The 14,652-nt window shown below is 42.5% G+C and overlaps 1 protein-coding gene across 2 annotated transcripts in view; it reads right to left on the bottom strand.

Annotated features, from left to right (window-relative positions):
* Nucleotides 1-14,652, bottom strand: part of CAMK2A (calcium/calmodulin dependent protein kinase II alpha) — a 134,347-nt gene that overhangs the window by 51,449 nt on the left and 68,246 nt on the right. For both annotated transcript variants that reach the window (XM_063120885.1, XM_063120884.1), the window contains exon 3: nucleotides 8,914-8,973. In XM_063120885.1, coding sequence (XP_062976955.1) covers nucleotides 8,914-8,973 — 60 coding nt within the window. The remainder of the gene's footprint in view (nucleotides 1-8,913; nucleotides 8,974-14,652) is intronic.

Here is a 14,652-nt window from a genome sequence, read left to right on the forward strand (position 1 = left end):
ATTCCAGCCTGCAGCATTTTGGATCATTCCAGATCATCAGTAGATAATTACCTTGTTTGTGCTGCTTTCATAGGGAACAGTACTTCTGAGTTTCCAGGCAGCAGTGAACAGTGGGGGTGTGAGGGGAGGAGGAAATGGCTTTCTGGGTATAAATAGCAAACAGATTGGTCTTGTTCAGTTTTCTTGCTCTTGTTAACTCAACCCTGTCTGTCCTAATAGAGAAGTGTTGCCATTCCGTACAGCTCAAAGAGGTCTCTGAAGGAGGATGTTTGGTGCAGAATGGTGGTGGTGGAGGAGGAGGAGGAGGAGGAAGAGTGGGGGGATGCATGACCTGTTCTTGTGCCTTAACGGCGGCTTGATTTTCAAAAGTCAGCAGTTGATACGTTTTCGGTGTTGCAGGTGAGAATGTTTAGATCTCCATGATATATTTAAAAAGAGAAGCTCATCTGCTGATTTCTGGGGGCGAAAATGAAGCTGCTGTTAGAAGCCAAGTTTACAGTGACTGGTTGAAAAGTTGGCAACCCTAGCAGGGGATATGATGATCTAGTGAAAAGGTGGATTTATTATTATTATTATTATTATTATTATTATTATTATTATTATTGTTATTGTTATTGTTATTGTTATTGTTATTTACATTTATATACTGCCCCATAGCAAAAACTCTCTGGGCAGTTTACAAAGATAGGGGATTCGGGAATGAAAGAGAAACACTTTTAAAAATGAAGAGGAATGTTCCCCCAAAAGTGTGACCAGAGGGTAAAGAGGATGGGGTACGTGCATCTTTATGTGTAGAAGAAGGGATTTTAGCCAGCCAGATCTACACCTTGGCTGTTTCTACACCTGCCTTTTTTCCTGGGATCGCCCCAGGATCATCCCTGTGCATCCAAATGATACACAGGATCCCGGGAGTAGGCAGGGATGATCCCTCCATTTTCCTGGGATAATCCTTAGGTGTAGAAAGGGCCCTTGTGTCAAATCGTTATGAACGTGGAATAAAAAGCAGGATACAACACTACGGAAGTGGTATATGGAATGTGGATTGTGCCCCAACAGTTATCAGTGCACTTCAATACCGCTATAAAGGAATAGTGTAGCTTGCATGACATTACGGCCATCTCCAGATGGGACATTTTCTCCTGAGATTTACCCCATCTTCCTTTTCTGGATTTTTTTCAGGATTTAAAGGGGGGGGGTCTTTATACAGCCAGTTTTTATGCATAATGCTGCTACATATCATTTGCAAGGGTGGGTGGAGCCTTGTAGGGTGTTATCAGTTGTCCACCCCTGTGGCGTAGCCCCGCCCCTCTCTAGGCGTGAAATGAAACACCTCTTCACAAGTTCAGAAGTCTGCATCAGTGGAGATCCCCCACCCCAAGCAAGTCAGGATTGTCCCTGTAAAGCAACAGTAACATTTTTCTCGTTTGTGTATACACTGAGAGAGGGGATTGTGTTGAAGGGGGTTACACTTCTCTGTGTGTGTTTGTGTGGTGGGGGGTTGAATAGAAAGGGCTAAAAAAATTCCAAGCAGCACGTGCTCAGCAGCCCCGTCCCCTTGCTATGCACTGATTCTTCACAAGTTCAGAAGTCTGCATGTTCAGAGGTCCAACCTCACTTTCAAATCAGTATTGTCCCTGTAAGAGCATCTTTGCACTTATGACCCTGCTTCCCAGCCAAGTGATTTCTGTCCTGTCTGAAAAAACTCTAAAAGCAACAGTAACACTTTTCTCGATTGATTAGGGGGATTAAGTAGAAACAGGTTGCATCTGCTCATGTCTGTTGCAACCACCATCCCCTCCCTGTTGCTTATTTGCTTAAGCATTCCTGAAATACGGAGCTGAGTAGGAGCAGAGGGGCAGAGAGGTGTGAAGAGACCCTCCCAACTGATCCTTGTCAGTACTGACGACATCAACACTGCACCACCAACACAAAGCAGGACATAGCATGATGGAAGGATTACACAGGGAAACAGCGGCGGTTTGTTTGCATGGCTGCCAAAAATACCGTATTTTCCCCATAGCAAAATAGCACACAAAAAGGGGAGGGCGACATGAGGCAACAGCTGCATGGCGATGGCATCGTGAAAGCTCGCAGGAAAACCAGTGACCAAACCATGATGATCGCATGAAAAAAATGCCCGTCTGAAGACACCATAAAGGTGCAGGAGAGCCCTGTCCTCTTTTGTATCTGGAAATCTGTTACCTGATAAATTATCACAGTTATGCCAATTAATCTTGGCTTTCATTTATAAAAAGTGTGTTGGGGAAGGAGGAAGTTTTTATGGCCACAGAGAAAAATGCACAAAATTGTATCCACGTAAAGCAAGCAACTGAGTCTGCCCAGTGCCTCTCAGAAGAAGTATAAGCTGCCCACTCCTCTTCAGTGTGCGATTAACAATGATGAGAATTCAGTTGTCAGCACGTTAACTTTCTCATCCCTTGGGGAAGATAGGAAAGCCATGGCTGCAGCACGCCACAATTTATTGCAAGCTGGATCTCATTGTGGTGAGTCACACAGATGGAACATATTTTGGAGAATAAAAAAAAAAACATATGAGCACTTTTCTCCTGCTCACTCATCTTCTACCATAGGGTTGCTGTACCACAGGCACATAGCAGCTGATAATGAGACCGCACATTGAAGTGGAATTGACATCAGATCCTGGAAAAATGGCTGTGCTTCTTGTGTGTGCATTGCTTCCCTGACACCCACACCCACAGCTCACACGAAAATAGCGGCTGGCTAGTGAGGGAGGCAGAGGCAAGGTAATCAAAGCCAAGCACACCATGTGCTGGTCCTAATGTGCTAGGGTGACCCATTCCTCCCATTGCTCCATGAACAGCTCGGTCTGCTTGTAATTTTGCTGCCATTTTCCATTCTAAAAGCATGTTTTGTGAGGAAAAAGAAGTCAGAATGGCACTTACATAATGTTTTTGCTTCTAAAGCCTTCAGGGTAAAAATTGTAACCTGACTATATCTTCAAAGCTCAGAAATTGAACTATTATTTTAGAAGTTGGCATGTTTCAATTTTTGGATAAAATATTATTCCTATCTCATTATTAAGGATGCCAGATTATTATTATTATTATTATTATTATTATTATTATTATTATTATTATTATTATTATTATTATGATCCCTGCTCCTGCATCTTAAAAGCAGCCTTGCGCACTTGGATGTGTCACCTGCTAAATTTCTGTGTACCAAGCTGCTGTTAAAGGAAAAGGAGCAGAGCTGTTAAAAATAGAGGCGACCTTGAAAAAAAACAACCTGGAAGTACAACATGTATTCAACAAACCAGAATAGCCTGGCAAAGATCTGAACTCAGTGCCAGATGGAGCCAAGGCAGTTTTATTGTATATGCTGTTTATTTTAAAACTGATTTCATTGTATTGCTCAGGGTTTTTTATGGCTGTTTTTAATTAATGCTGGCTACCTTCAGGGTTTTTAAAAGCATGTGGTGGGATATACATCGAATAAATATTCGAATTGCCTTTCTTTCTGTTAGAGTAAGCTTTTCCATGTCAGTTCTCTATTTAATTTAAGTCATTTGGGTCTCTGAAAAACTTTAAGGTAACAAAATTTAAATCGTCCAAAATAATAATAATAATAATAATAATAATAATAATAATAATAATAATGAATGTTTTAACAGAGAGAGAGGATGGTTTATTTTTGCTATCTTCTCCCAACATCTGATCCTCACCCTATGTATCCCAAACATGTTATTGTCTTCATATGCAGCTGGATGTCTATAAAAATAGATAGATATAGATATAATCTCCAAAAAAGCATTCCTGTACACAGGGCAAGAGGGAGAAAGGAAATGACTCTGTTTCCATAGAAACAGCTTGGTCCAGCACAGTCTGTGGTTCTGCCTGATGTAAAGGAGACCTGACGCTGCTGTGCAGGCATTTGCCCAAGACAGATTGAAGCTGACAGGCTCTTTATGATCTGAAACATTTATAAAGCAGTTGCCATGTGGGTGCGCATGTATGCGTATGTGTGTGAACAGAAGGAGGGGTGAGGTGGAAATAAGGGTGGTGGTGGTGGTGGTGGAATACAGAGCTCCATCACACCGGGGGTTAACATGCTCCCTACCTTTGCTTCTCCGTCCATGTTTTCCTTCCTCAAGTTACTTCCTCTTTCAAGAAGAGGAAGTACAGAATGAGGATGAGGTCCATTGAGTCCACTGCTCTAATGGCTCTGCTTCTCCTGCACACAGCAGGAGAGAGCAGCAATTCTGAGTTTAAAAAAACATCAGACTTAAAGAGGGTTTGTTTTTTTTGTCACACGAGAAAGGCCAGAAGGGGTGGCGGTGCGCAGGAGGCAAACGATGTCATGTGAGGGACTTGAGCAAACTCCGTGAGTGCCCAGTAATGAGCGTGCAATAAAACACTCATCAGATGGAGCTTACAGTTACAGATGGAGTGAGGGTCAGAGGTCCAGTAGAGGCTTCTTTGGCATGAATTTAAGAAAATAAGAAGAGCCATGCTGGATCAGACCAGGGTCTATCTAGTCCAGCATTCTGTTCACAGGGTGGCCAACTGGGTGTGGGAAGCTCACAAAGCAGGACCTGAGTCCAACAGCACCCTCCCACCCATGTTCCTCAGCAACAGATGTACATAGGCATACTGCCTCTGTTACTGGATAGCCTTCACCTTTCTGAATTTTTCTTATCCTCCAAAAATGAATGCAACTTCCTTGCATTCATTCCTCCATTCCACCAAAGCTTCTACATACAGACAGATCCTGCAAATTAAGGTCATAGCTAGACAGGGCTTTATCCTGGGGTGATCCCTGGGATCGTCCCTGTGCATTCACATGATGCACAAGGGAACCTGGGATCAGGGAGGGATGATCCCTCCCTTGCCCCAGGATCTCGCCCTACACTTTAGGCCCGCTTTTTCCACAGTCTCAGGATGATCCTGAGACCACGGAACGTGTGGGCGGGTGTCGTAGTTTGTCCCGGCTCCTCATGGTTACTCGCAAGGAGCTGGGACCCATGCACGAGGGTGGGGGGGAGCGGGAATTTTTTTTTAAAATTAAAAAACACTTGCCTTTTGCATACGAGTGCTCATGCACTTCTTCCTCTTTAAAAAAAACCAAAACAAAATGGCGGACGCGACGTCCTCTCCCTCCAAGGTCATTGCGCGCCACGTGTAAACAAAGGAGGAGATCTCATGATAAAAATATCATGAGATCTTCACCCCTCCTTCACGCTAGACCGGTAGGTCTAGCTGAGGCCTAAGATAGTTTATAAATAGTTTAGAAGTATTCTGGGTCCAAGAATGCTCTCACATAGGGTTGCCGAGTATTTATTTATTTATTTATTTACCAGCCTTGCTCCTGTAATTTTCTCCGTGCCATGAAAAACTATTCCTGCTTATGAAGCTACTGTTAAAGGCACAAAAGTAGGCCAGGCCTTTTTCTGGCCAATTAAGCAACTCTATCTGTACAGGATGCAATTAAATATGCTTCAATCCATAGCTTATCTCCATGCCTATTTCACCAGTCAATGACATTTCCTCATAATGCCAGGAAGACCTGGAATGGGTCCTCACTTTCTGGAGGAGGGTTGTTGGTTTTCATACTGCGCCTTTAATGACAGCCCTGGTATGAATGCAGGGTGGCCTGCAAGCAAAGGAAGGCAGAGCTCCGGTTCCTCCACTTTTAATAGAAGAGGGAATTTCAGCAGGTATAGTTGTGTGTAATACAAGCAGGTTCATAGTTTAGGGGTGCTTCTTTGATTGGGGATAACAAAGGACTCCCCTTTGCGCTGCTTGCCTAGTTGTGGGAGGGGTTAAGGATGGCAGGGGCTTAGCAGGGGCGGAGTCTGCAGAGGGTGCTCAATCCTTCACAGGCCGGATTAGGCTCCGGTTTGTCCTCCCCTACATTAGAAGCAGTTTCCTGGTTGCTTATTGTCTCTCTGCCTGTCAAGCAAGCAAGTGGCAGCAAGAACAAGAAAGAGGAGGAGGAAAAAGAGTAGCTGGTGACAATTGTGGCTTAGAAGATCGATTCACTGGGGGTGTCTGGTCCAAGGGGCCTCCAAAACCTGGAGCTGGCACTGGGAGTTTTATTCAGGATTGGCAAAGGAGCCAGAGGTGTTTTGGGTTTTTTTAAGGTACAGCTTCTGCTTCTGAAGTATCCAGTACTTAATGAACAATGTAATGGGGAAAAACTTCCAGTGCTTCCAGTGCTATTGGGTCTGCTGTGTTATTAGGTCTTGAGTAGCTGTTGGATAGTATCTTTGGTATTATTCCACAATTCAGCTTAAAATTTTCTCTGATTTTCATTATTATTATTCCTCCCACGCACACACCCCATGTTCCCTGTCCCTGAGCATTTCCCTGGGTTGCTATTGCAGTACTAGAGCACTCCTATAGCACTAGTTATATAAAATGTTTAAAAGCAGCCAAGCTGTATTCTCACCACACGGCTCTCGGACATTTCAAGAATCATATTTGGAACTTTTTGTTAGTTTCCTTGCCCCATTGAGTGCTATCACTGTGCAAAATCAGCACAGTAGCGTTTATCTAGCACTCTCTCTCTCTCTTTTTTTTTTAATTAACAGCAGCCTGGCAATTCTATTGCAAAAGGTGGCTTCCCTGCACTGTCCATTACACAAAGCACAGGATAGGATGGGACTAGTGCTGGACTGAGGCAATCCCAAACACCACATCGCAGGAAAAATCTGATATGAACATAAGAAGCTGCCTTATACTGAGGCCATAGCTAGATGGGGCGAAATCCCAGGGCGATCCCCGGGATTGTCCCTGTGCATCCACATGATGCATAGGGGATCCCGGGAGCAGGGAGGGATGATCCCTCTCTTGCCCCGGGATCTCACCCTCGGCTTCCAGCCTGCTTTTCCCATGGTTTCGGGCTGATCCTGAGACCGCAGAACATGTGTGTGGGCGTCACGGTTTGTCACGGTTCCTGGCAGGGTGGGGGTGAGCGGGGAAACGAATTTAAAATTAACAAATACCTTTTGTGAACAAGCATTCATGTGCTCTTCTTTAAGAAAAAATGGCAGCTGCAACGTCCTCTCCCTCTGTGGTCATTGCACGCTGCGTGTAAACAGAGGGGGAGATCTCGCGATAAAAATATTGCAAGATCTTCACCCCTCCATCGCGCTAGACCGGTAGGTCTAGCTGAGGTATATGTCAGACCATCTAGCCCAGTATTGTTGACACTGACTGGCAGCAATGGCTCGCCAGGGTTTCAGGCAGGATTATTTTCCTTTCCCTACCAGGAAAAGCCAGGAATTGAACCTGGGACCTTCTGCATGCAAAGCATGTGTTCCATCACACTGAGCTATGACCCCCTGATGCTTTCTCATGGGAAAAGAGGCCATGTCGGCAAGGATGGCATTAGCATCTGACATCTTTGAGCAGCTAGCAGGGCCCCAGGGCCCTGGTAAGACCTTTTGTGAACCGCCCAGAGAGCTTCGGCTATTGGGCGGTATAAAAATGTAATAAATAAATAAAATAAATAAATAACATAAATACTGCAGATGCCTGCCCTGCACTCTTTTAAATTCTCACAATGACTGAGGCCTAGTGTTGCTCTGTGGAACTGTGGGAAATTAAAAGGGTGTCTAGACACTGGGGTGGAAAGCTTGTGTCTGGGTTGTACCACTTCAGACTACAAACAATGAGATAACCCCCCGCAATACAAAAAATTCCCACCACACAGAAATATACATCAGACATAAATTAGAAATAAACAGAGATAGTGTGGGGGTTTTGTGGTGGGGCGGACATGTAAACGAAGTGTCTAATGGGAATTAGAACAAATGGAAATAAAGCCACAAACAGATCGATTTTAAAAACAAAGAGGAAAAAACCCTCAAAAACACAGAGGAGGAGGAATGGGACAATAAGAATAATGCTCAAGGATAAAGTGTATTGTGAGATGTTTGTCCAAGATCTATCCATTTCGGTGCGGTTGCCTTGAGATGTGCAAAGAAGACTGTGGTATTCCAGGCAGCACAAGAAATACTTTCATAGAACACACAAAGTTAGCAGATTTCCATTATTCCAGAATATTCATCTCCACATAACATACAATTTATCTTTTTATAGAACTTCTGTTAAAACTGCATGGTGAAGACCTCGATGTTACTTGGTGCTGTTTATTTTTGAAACGTGCAAGATAGCAATCAGGGATGTAAGCCTATGCGGCAGGGTCTTGCTATTTACTGTTTTACTCTGTACAGCACCATGTACATTGATGGTGCTATATAAATAAATAAATAAATAAATAAATAATAATAATAATAATAATAATAATAATAATAATAATAATAATACCTGTTGTATACAATCCATTCCGTCTGCCTTTTGCATATTGTCAGGCCCCTTTTGTTCCGTTGTCTACCCATTGATAGAATCAGATTTTTGTTTTTAGTTTCCAAATTTGAACAAATGCTAATTTTTCACGAGTGCAAATTTGCACATGCGAAAATGCACAAATTCCCCCAAAATGTGCAGATTCCCCCAAAATGTGTGTTTTCATACTTTAGTCTATTGGGGAAATGCAGATTATGGGCCAGTTTTTTATGATCATGATGATGATGATGATGATGATGATGATGATTGAGTATTTTTCTATGACGAAAGTTGGGCAAAATTCCCAACGTTTAGAAAAATGTTCTGCAAGTCCGCAAAATCCACCCAACAGGGAAAAACCAGTCCACTGTGGAATCCACAGGTCAGATTTATAAAATTCTGAACTCATTAGGTTCTGTTACGGATTTCTCCGAAAGACCTAATGGCAATACTGCCATTCCATTCCAAAATGTACCAGGTCCCATAGCAAGTAAGAAGAGTGGAATAAAGAAAGATTAGAAGCAGGTTGCTTCCCCAAATGAACACACCCATCATAAAGAGATGAAGAGCTTTTTCCTACCTATATTAGGATGCTTCAGGAGACGGCAGATCCGAGCTTCTCTTTCCAGCTTTTGATGATCTGTAGGGAAAGATATCCTTAAATCAGTGTGTGTGAGAGAGAGTCCAGCAGGTATACCCCCCTTAGTTGAAGAGATGCCAATGGATATACATAGGTCTTGTTCACACGTAATGAGAAACCACCATGGGTGAATTTCCCCATGGGGCTTCTTGTAGTGGTTGCTAGGCATCTAGAATTCAAGCCACCTAGAATTCATGGGCTGTTTTAGGGTTGTTTGTGGCTTGTCAACCACCCCAACAACCCACTCTTGCTAGGGTAGCATGTAACAATAAGCTATGGCATGCCCCGTTGAAGTTCAAATATTCCACAATGAGAAACCCCACGTGGAAATTCGCCCATAGCAGCTTCTCATTACATGCAAACCTGGGGAATTATGACATGCAAACCCAGGCAGCAATGGATGCAATGCCAGTGGTACAGGAGACCTCAAGATAAATTGAATTAAAGGTGCTTAAATCTTTTACCATGAGGCATGTGGCAATGGAAATTTGAACATGCTTGATCCATTGCCAGCTTGTGACAGAACTGTTATCTTTCAATGCCCTTAAAAGTGCACTCCTATACATGCCTACTCAGAAATAAGCCCCACAGAATTCCATAGGATTCACAAACTTGCAGCCTAAGAAATCTAAGTTCCCCAGCCACCTTCTGCGATTATCTCACAAGCTCCTGTGACCAGTTTGGAAATGATTATTGCATATGAAAATAAAATTACTTCCTTGAACTCTAGGAAGATCTGATGTATAAATTATTTTTTACAGTATCCACAAATACTTATGCACCCAGGCTAAAACTGGGAATAATCTGCTTATATTACAAAGTTTAAAGGGGGGAAATGTCTTAAGCACTGCAACATCCCCCATTAATCGTTTTGTGTATGTCCTGTTTTCCCAAGAGATTAGAAGTTCCAGGGGCAATGCTATAGCATTTAGTTCAGTGAGATATTACCATTGTAACAATGGATTATTAATAAAAATGTAAGCAAGCAGCCAGTACAAGGAGAATTAATAGTCGTCAGATAGCAAAATATTCGTAATGTGATATGAACACGAGACAGAACAAGTTTCGAGGTGGATTTTGGAGATCTTCAGCGACTCTGGGTTTGCTGATTTGCACATCCCTACCCCAAACCTAGAGATACTTTGCATTTAAGCAGGTGTGGCTCACAGAGATAGCAACAACAGTTCTAACAGAGATGTTTGGGTGTGTGAAAACCTCCACTCTGGCATTTGCAGAACTAGTGGAAGTTGACAAACCCTTTTCTTTTGACATTTAAGTTTCAAAACAAGGATGCCTCTCAGCAAAGGCTAGTTCTTGTTTCGTAGCAAACTCACTCTGAGGTTCATCAGACGAGCATTTTACCTCCCACTTGCTACTGCCCACTTATGGATGTGCATGCGTCCTTCAGACGACGTCCGCCTCCCACTTGTTTTTCCATAGCAAAATAGACCCTTTTTAATCTGACTATTTTCAAAAAAATGTTCCCCGATCACCTCCTGTGTGCAAGAAAAGTGATGCAATAAAAACAGCCTCTGACTGGGCCACATGATCTGTGTTTACTTCCTCTTTCCCCTCCAGGAAGAATGAGGAAGTGCAGAGAAGTGAAACACGATTTTCTCCCCGTGTGATGACGCTCTTCAACTGCTGGAAGAGAATCATCTCCTACAAACAGCGTAAGACCAGTTCAGTTTTACCATGTCACACAGTATATAGCCAAGTGCTTCTGATCGTTCATTAGACCTGCCTTTAGGTCCCCAACTCATTCCTTGTTTGCCTTCCTACACGATACCATTCATCCAAGTTTTTTCAGCTTCTACTTGGAGGTAAACACACATGCACACATTAAGGTTTGTGTTAAGTAAGATATGTGGAATCCAGCAGTGTGAATTTTGTTCTGCCTGTTCCCCAATGTGTTGCAAATGTGCCTTGGAGCTTGGGGACAACAGTCTCACACTGTTCCAGAGGTGCTGTAACAACAAGTTCCAGCAGACCATTAATGGCTATGAATGTGTGAGCACCACCACCTATTGCTCCTTGTTGCTCCGCTCTTTTCTTTTAATCTGTGTCTCCCGGTGGGTATATAGATTTTTTAATCATTATTTTTAAAAGAAGAACCTTCATTCTTTTTCTTTCTTTTTTGGGAGTTATTTTGTGCTGAAAAACAGCTGCACTACTGAGAAACAGGAATCACAGCACTTGCACAAACTCATTTGAAACAGCAGAAAAATCAACATCAACTCATCTTTTAGGGTTAGCTGGGGCTCACCATCTCCACCTATTTCAGGGACGAACACATATTACTGAAAAGATTGTTAGCAATCACCTTTTGTGTCGCTTCTTTTCTTCTAAAGAAGATGCTTATTTAGGGTGACCATATGAAAAGGAGGACAGGGCTCCTGTATCTTTTACAGTTGTATTGAAAAGGAAATTTCAGCAGGTGTCATTTGTACATATGGGGAACCTGGTGAAATTCCCTCTTCATCACCACAGTTAAAGCTGCAGGTGCCCAGCCCTCTTTTAAATCTGGTCACTCTAGTATAGCTCCTGCAGCTTTAACTGTGGTGATGAAGAGGGAATTTCACCAGGTTCCCCATATATACAAATGACACCTGCTGAAATTTCCTTTTCAATACAACTGTTAAAGATACAGGAGCCCTGTCCTCCTTTTCATATGGTCACCCTAGCTTATTATTAGGCACAAGAGAGTTGCCTAAAAGTGCCTATAGCTTCTTCAGCCCAAAGTACAAGTTTTCCATTTATGCAGTGGTGCTGCAGCTAGGTAATTTTATACCTTGGACTTAATGGTCTTATATGGCAGCCTCCCTTAGATAGCCATATGTATCACTTCAGTTATAAAGCATAAATTAACATTTCTCTTCTCTCCACTCTGCCATCCAAGGCACCCCAATTTCATGTTTTACAACTGCTTCTACATTCCTGATACATTGAAACAAAAACCAGAAACAAAGCTGCTTGCCAACCCCGGTTAAAAAATATAAAAATAAAACATCAAGCATGCAGAGTTTCACATTTTAAACTCATTGAAAGCATAACGCCATGGAATTAAAATGGTGTTTGCTTCTTCTGCTAAACATATTTGCCTGGCGAAAAGCACCATTTCATTGTAGAAAAGTAAAAATAATAAAATGAGCATCAGTAACAATGTACATCCCCAGCCAGCTGCCCCCTGACAATAAAATGTTTTTAATATAAATATTTTTTAAAAAAAAGTGCTGTGATGACCCATGCCAGTCCTGATGGGCACCAGCTTGCCCATGTAGGCCCTGGTGCTGACCTCAGACCTGATTTTAAAAAAACAACCAAAACAACAACAACCCCGAATTAGAGCAGAGTTTTAAAAACTTTGGATGACAGACATCCTTTAACTGAAGGTGTTGGCATTCAAATGTTGACTTGGTGCATGCAAATCATGTGCTTTTCCTATCAGGTTCACCATCTGCAGCTGGATGGGCGGGAAGCAGCTATGAAAATTAAAGCCAGTGGGATTTCACATATGAATGGATCTTCACAGAGATTGTCAAGTGACAATCACCACCACTTCTGATTTGATTACGAATGAATGGCAATCTTTGAACCCCAACACCACTGAACCCCCTGCAATATTTATAAACTAGGCAGAAGACATGTTAGCACCGAGGCATAGATCCTCTCAAGCATCTCCTCCTTCAGCCAAGGAAGAGAATCTTGCGCTCGCCTTCTTAAAAACAGCTTCCTCTTAGCTGAACTGGAAATTGCTGTTTCCTAGAACTTTAAATGTAGAACTTTGGTTTCTCTACACTTTACAGTGTGGTACTTTGTGATTTTATTGGCTTCTTGGTACATGAAATGAGTTTCCTGGGAGCAGAATGCTCCCCCTGTGAGCATTTATGAATGTGTTTTATTGCACAGGGCCCTACAACTGAAGCAAGTGTTTCATCATCATCATTACCAAAAAAGCGTGGCTCAACCATTGCATTTACGGAGAGTGAGAATGAAGAAAGCTTTTGAACCCGGCCTCCCTGACCATACAAGATTCCTGGCTGATGTAGCTTCTAATACTTATGCAAGAACTATTCCACACTCTAATGTCACTGAGTCTGACAGGCAGCTCTTCCTAATACAAAGCTAACATATTCTACTGCATTTCTACTCATGCACCTGCCATGTAAATCCCTAAATAATCCCTTTCTATCGTTGGCATTTACAAGACTTCTACAGCCTCATCATTGCAGCACTCTCTCGCTAAGCATAATCTTTCCCACCTAATTTGTCTCCTCATTCTATTTACTGTTTCTAACCCCCCCCCTCACAATTTCCCTCCAGTTGGTCAATAATTTATGCAGTTGACTCTGTGTGTGTGTGTGTGTGTGTGTGTGTGTGTGTGTGTGTGTGTGCACATGCATGCATGTTTGTTCATGAAAGAGAAACACCTGATTCACACACTACTGTGACTTCTTTAATGCCAAGCAGGTTTGGAATATTCAAGCCACAACCATGGCTTGTAGTGTTGTGCAAACCCGGCAGAGGTGGGTCGTTACTGTGGTTAACAAACCGCTCACAACCCTAGTAACAGCACATGTGTTCTGGGTGGTTTCAACTCAGCCTCACCCAGTTCACATCGCATGACAAACCGCAGTTGTGGCTTGAATAATCAAAATGGCCACTGGCACACTCTATTATACCTTGTGGTTTACTTAACCCATGTGAGAACAGGCACTTCGAGAAAGAGAGAACGATAACAGCAAGCTGAGCAGGAACACAACTCACATGCTCACAGACTTCTTCACTATGGTGGGATGTATTGCATTTCTATTAAAATTTTAGCCATTATTCCTAAATTTGCATCTACACTTATAAATTAGCACATGCAAATTTTATGCATATCGGTGGCGTCTTTTGTCCTCTTTGCAGGGGATGCATTTTCTCATTTTTGAGTGATATGTAAGTGGAGATCCTATTGGCATGCTCACATGACCTTCTCTTCCTCTAATCTACCTTTTGGAAAACCTCATCAGCTCTTAAGTTCAAATATGTGTGTGTTTGTGCTGCTGTAGTTGGCAAGGAGGGCAAAGAGCATACCCCAGGGTGTCATCCCTGGACTAAGCTGTTGCAAACGCATCTTGTGACTTTGGCTTCAGCCCCACCAGTGGCAGCCAATTACGTGGAGTAAAGGGTGAAGAAACACACATCATAATGATGTTGGGAAATGAGGTAAGTTTAATTAGACGTCAATTGACATAGGCCTGCCATTTCCTGCAAAAGACTCTTGTTCTTTGAAAAGTTAAATATTATTGATTTAAATGGGATTTAAGCAGCCTAACTGTGTATGCAGCAGCCTAAATATACAGTATACACATTGACTTGGGCGTAGACCCCATAAACTGAGTAAGTATGCTTATGACACTGCTGTGTCATATCCTGTGTAGGAATGTAGCCAATCTGGAGGAGGATAATAAACACTTAGTCCTGTTTCACTTTGCCCTCTGGATAAGCCTGTTAACTAGATGGAGAATCTATCATCAGTTAATGGTAATGATTCAGTACTGAATGTCTCTACCTGATGTTGAACATATCTCCTAAATGTACAATCTGTCTAGTCAAATCACATCTTCCTTGGATTTTTGCCACATCTAATGTATTCTGTTTGAAATCCACATGTAACGTGCAGCATTAATTAGA

Source organism: Elgaria multicarinata, chromosome 3, assembly GCF_023053635.1.
Source record: "Elgaria multicarinata webbii isolate HBS135686 ecotype San Diego chromosome 3, rElgMul1.1.pri, whole genome shotgun sequence".
NCBI lineage: Eukaryota > Metazoa > Chordata > Lepidosauria > Squamata > Anguidae > Elgaria > Elgaria multicarinata.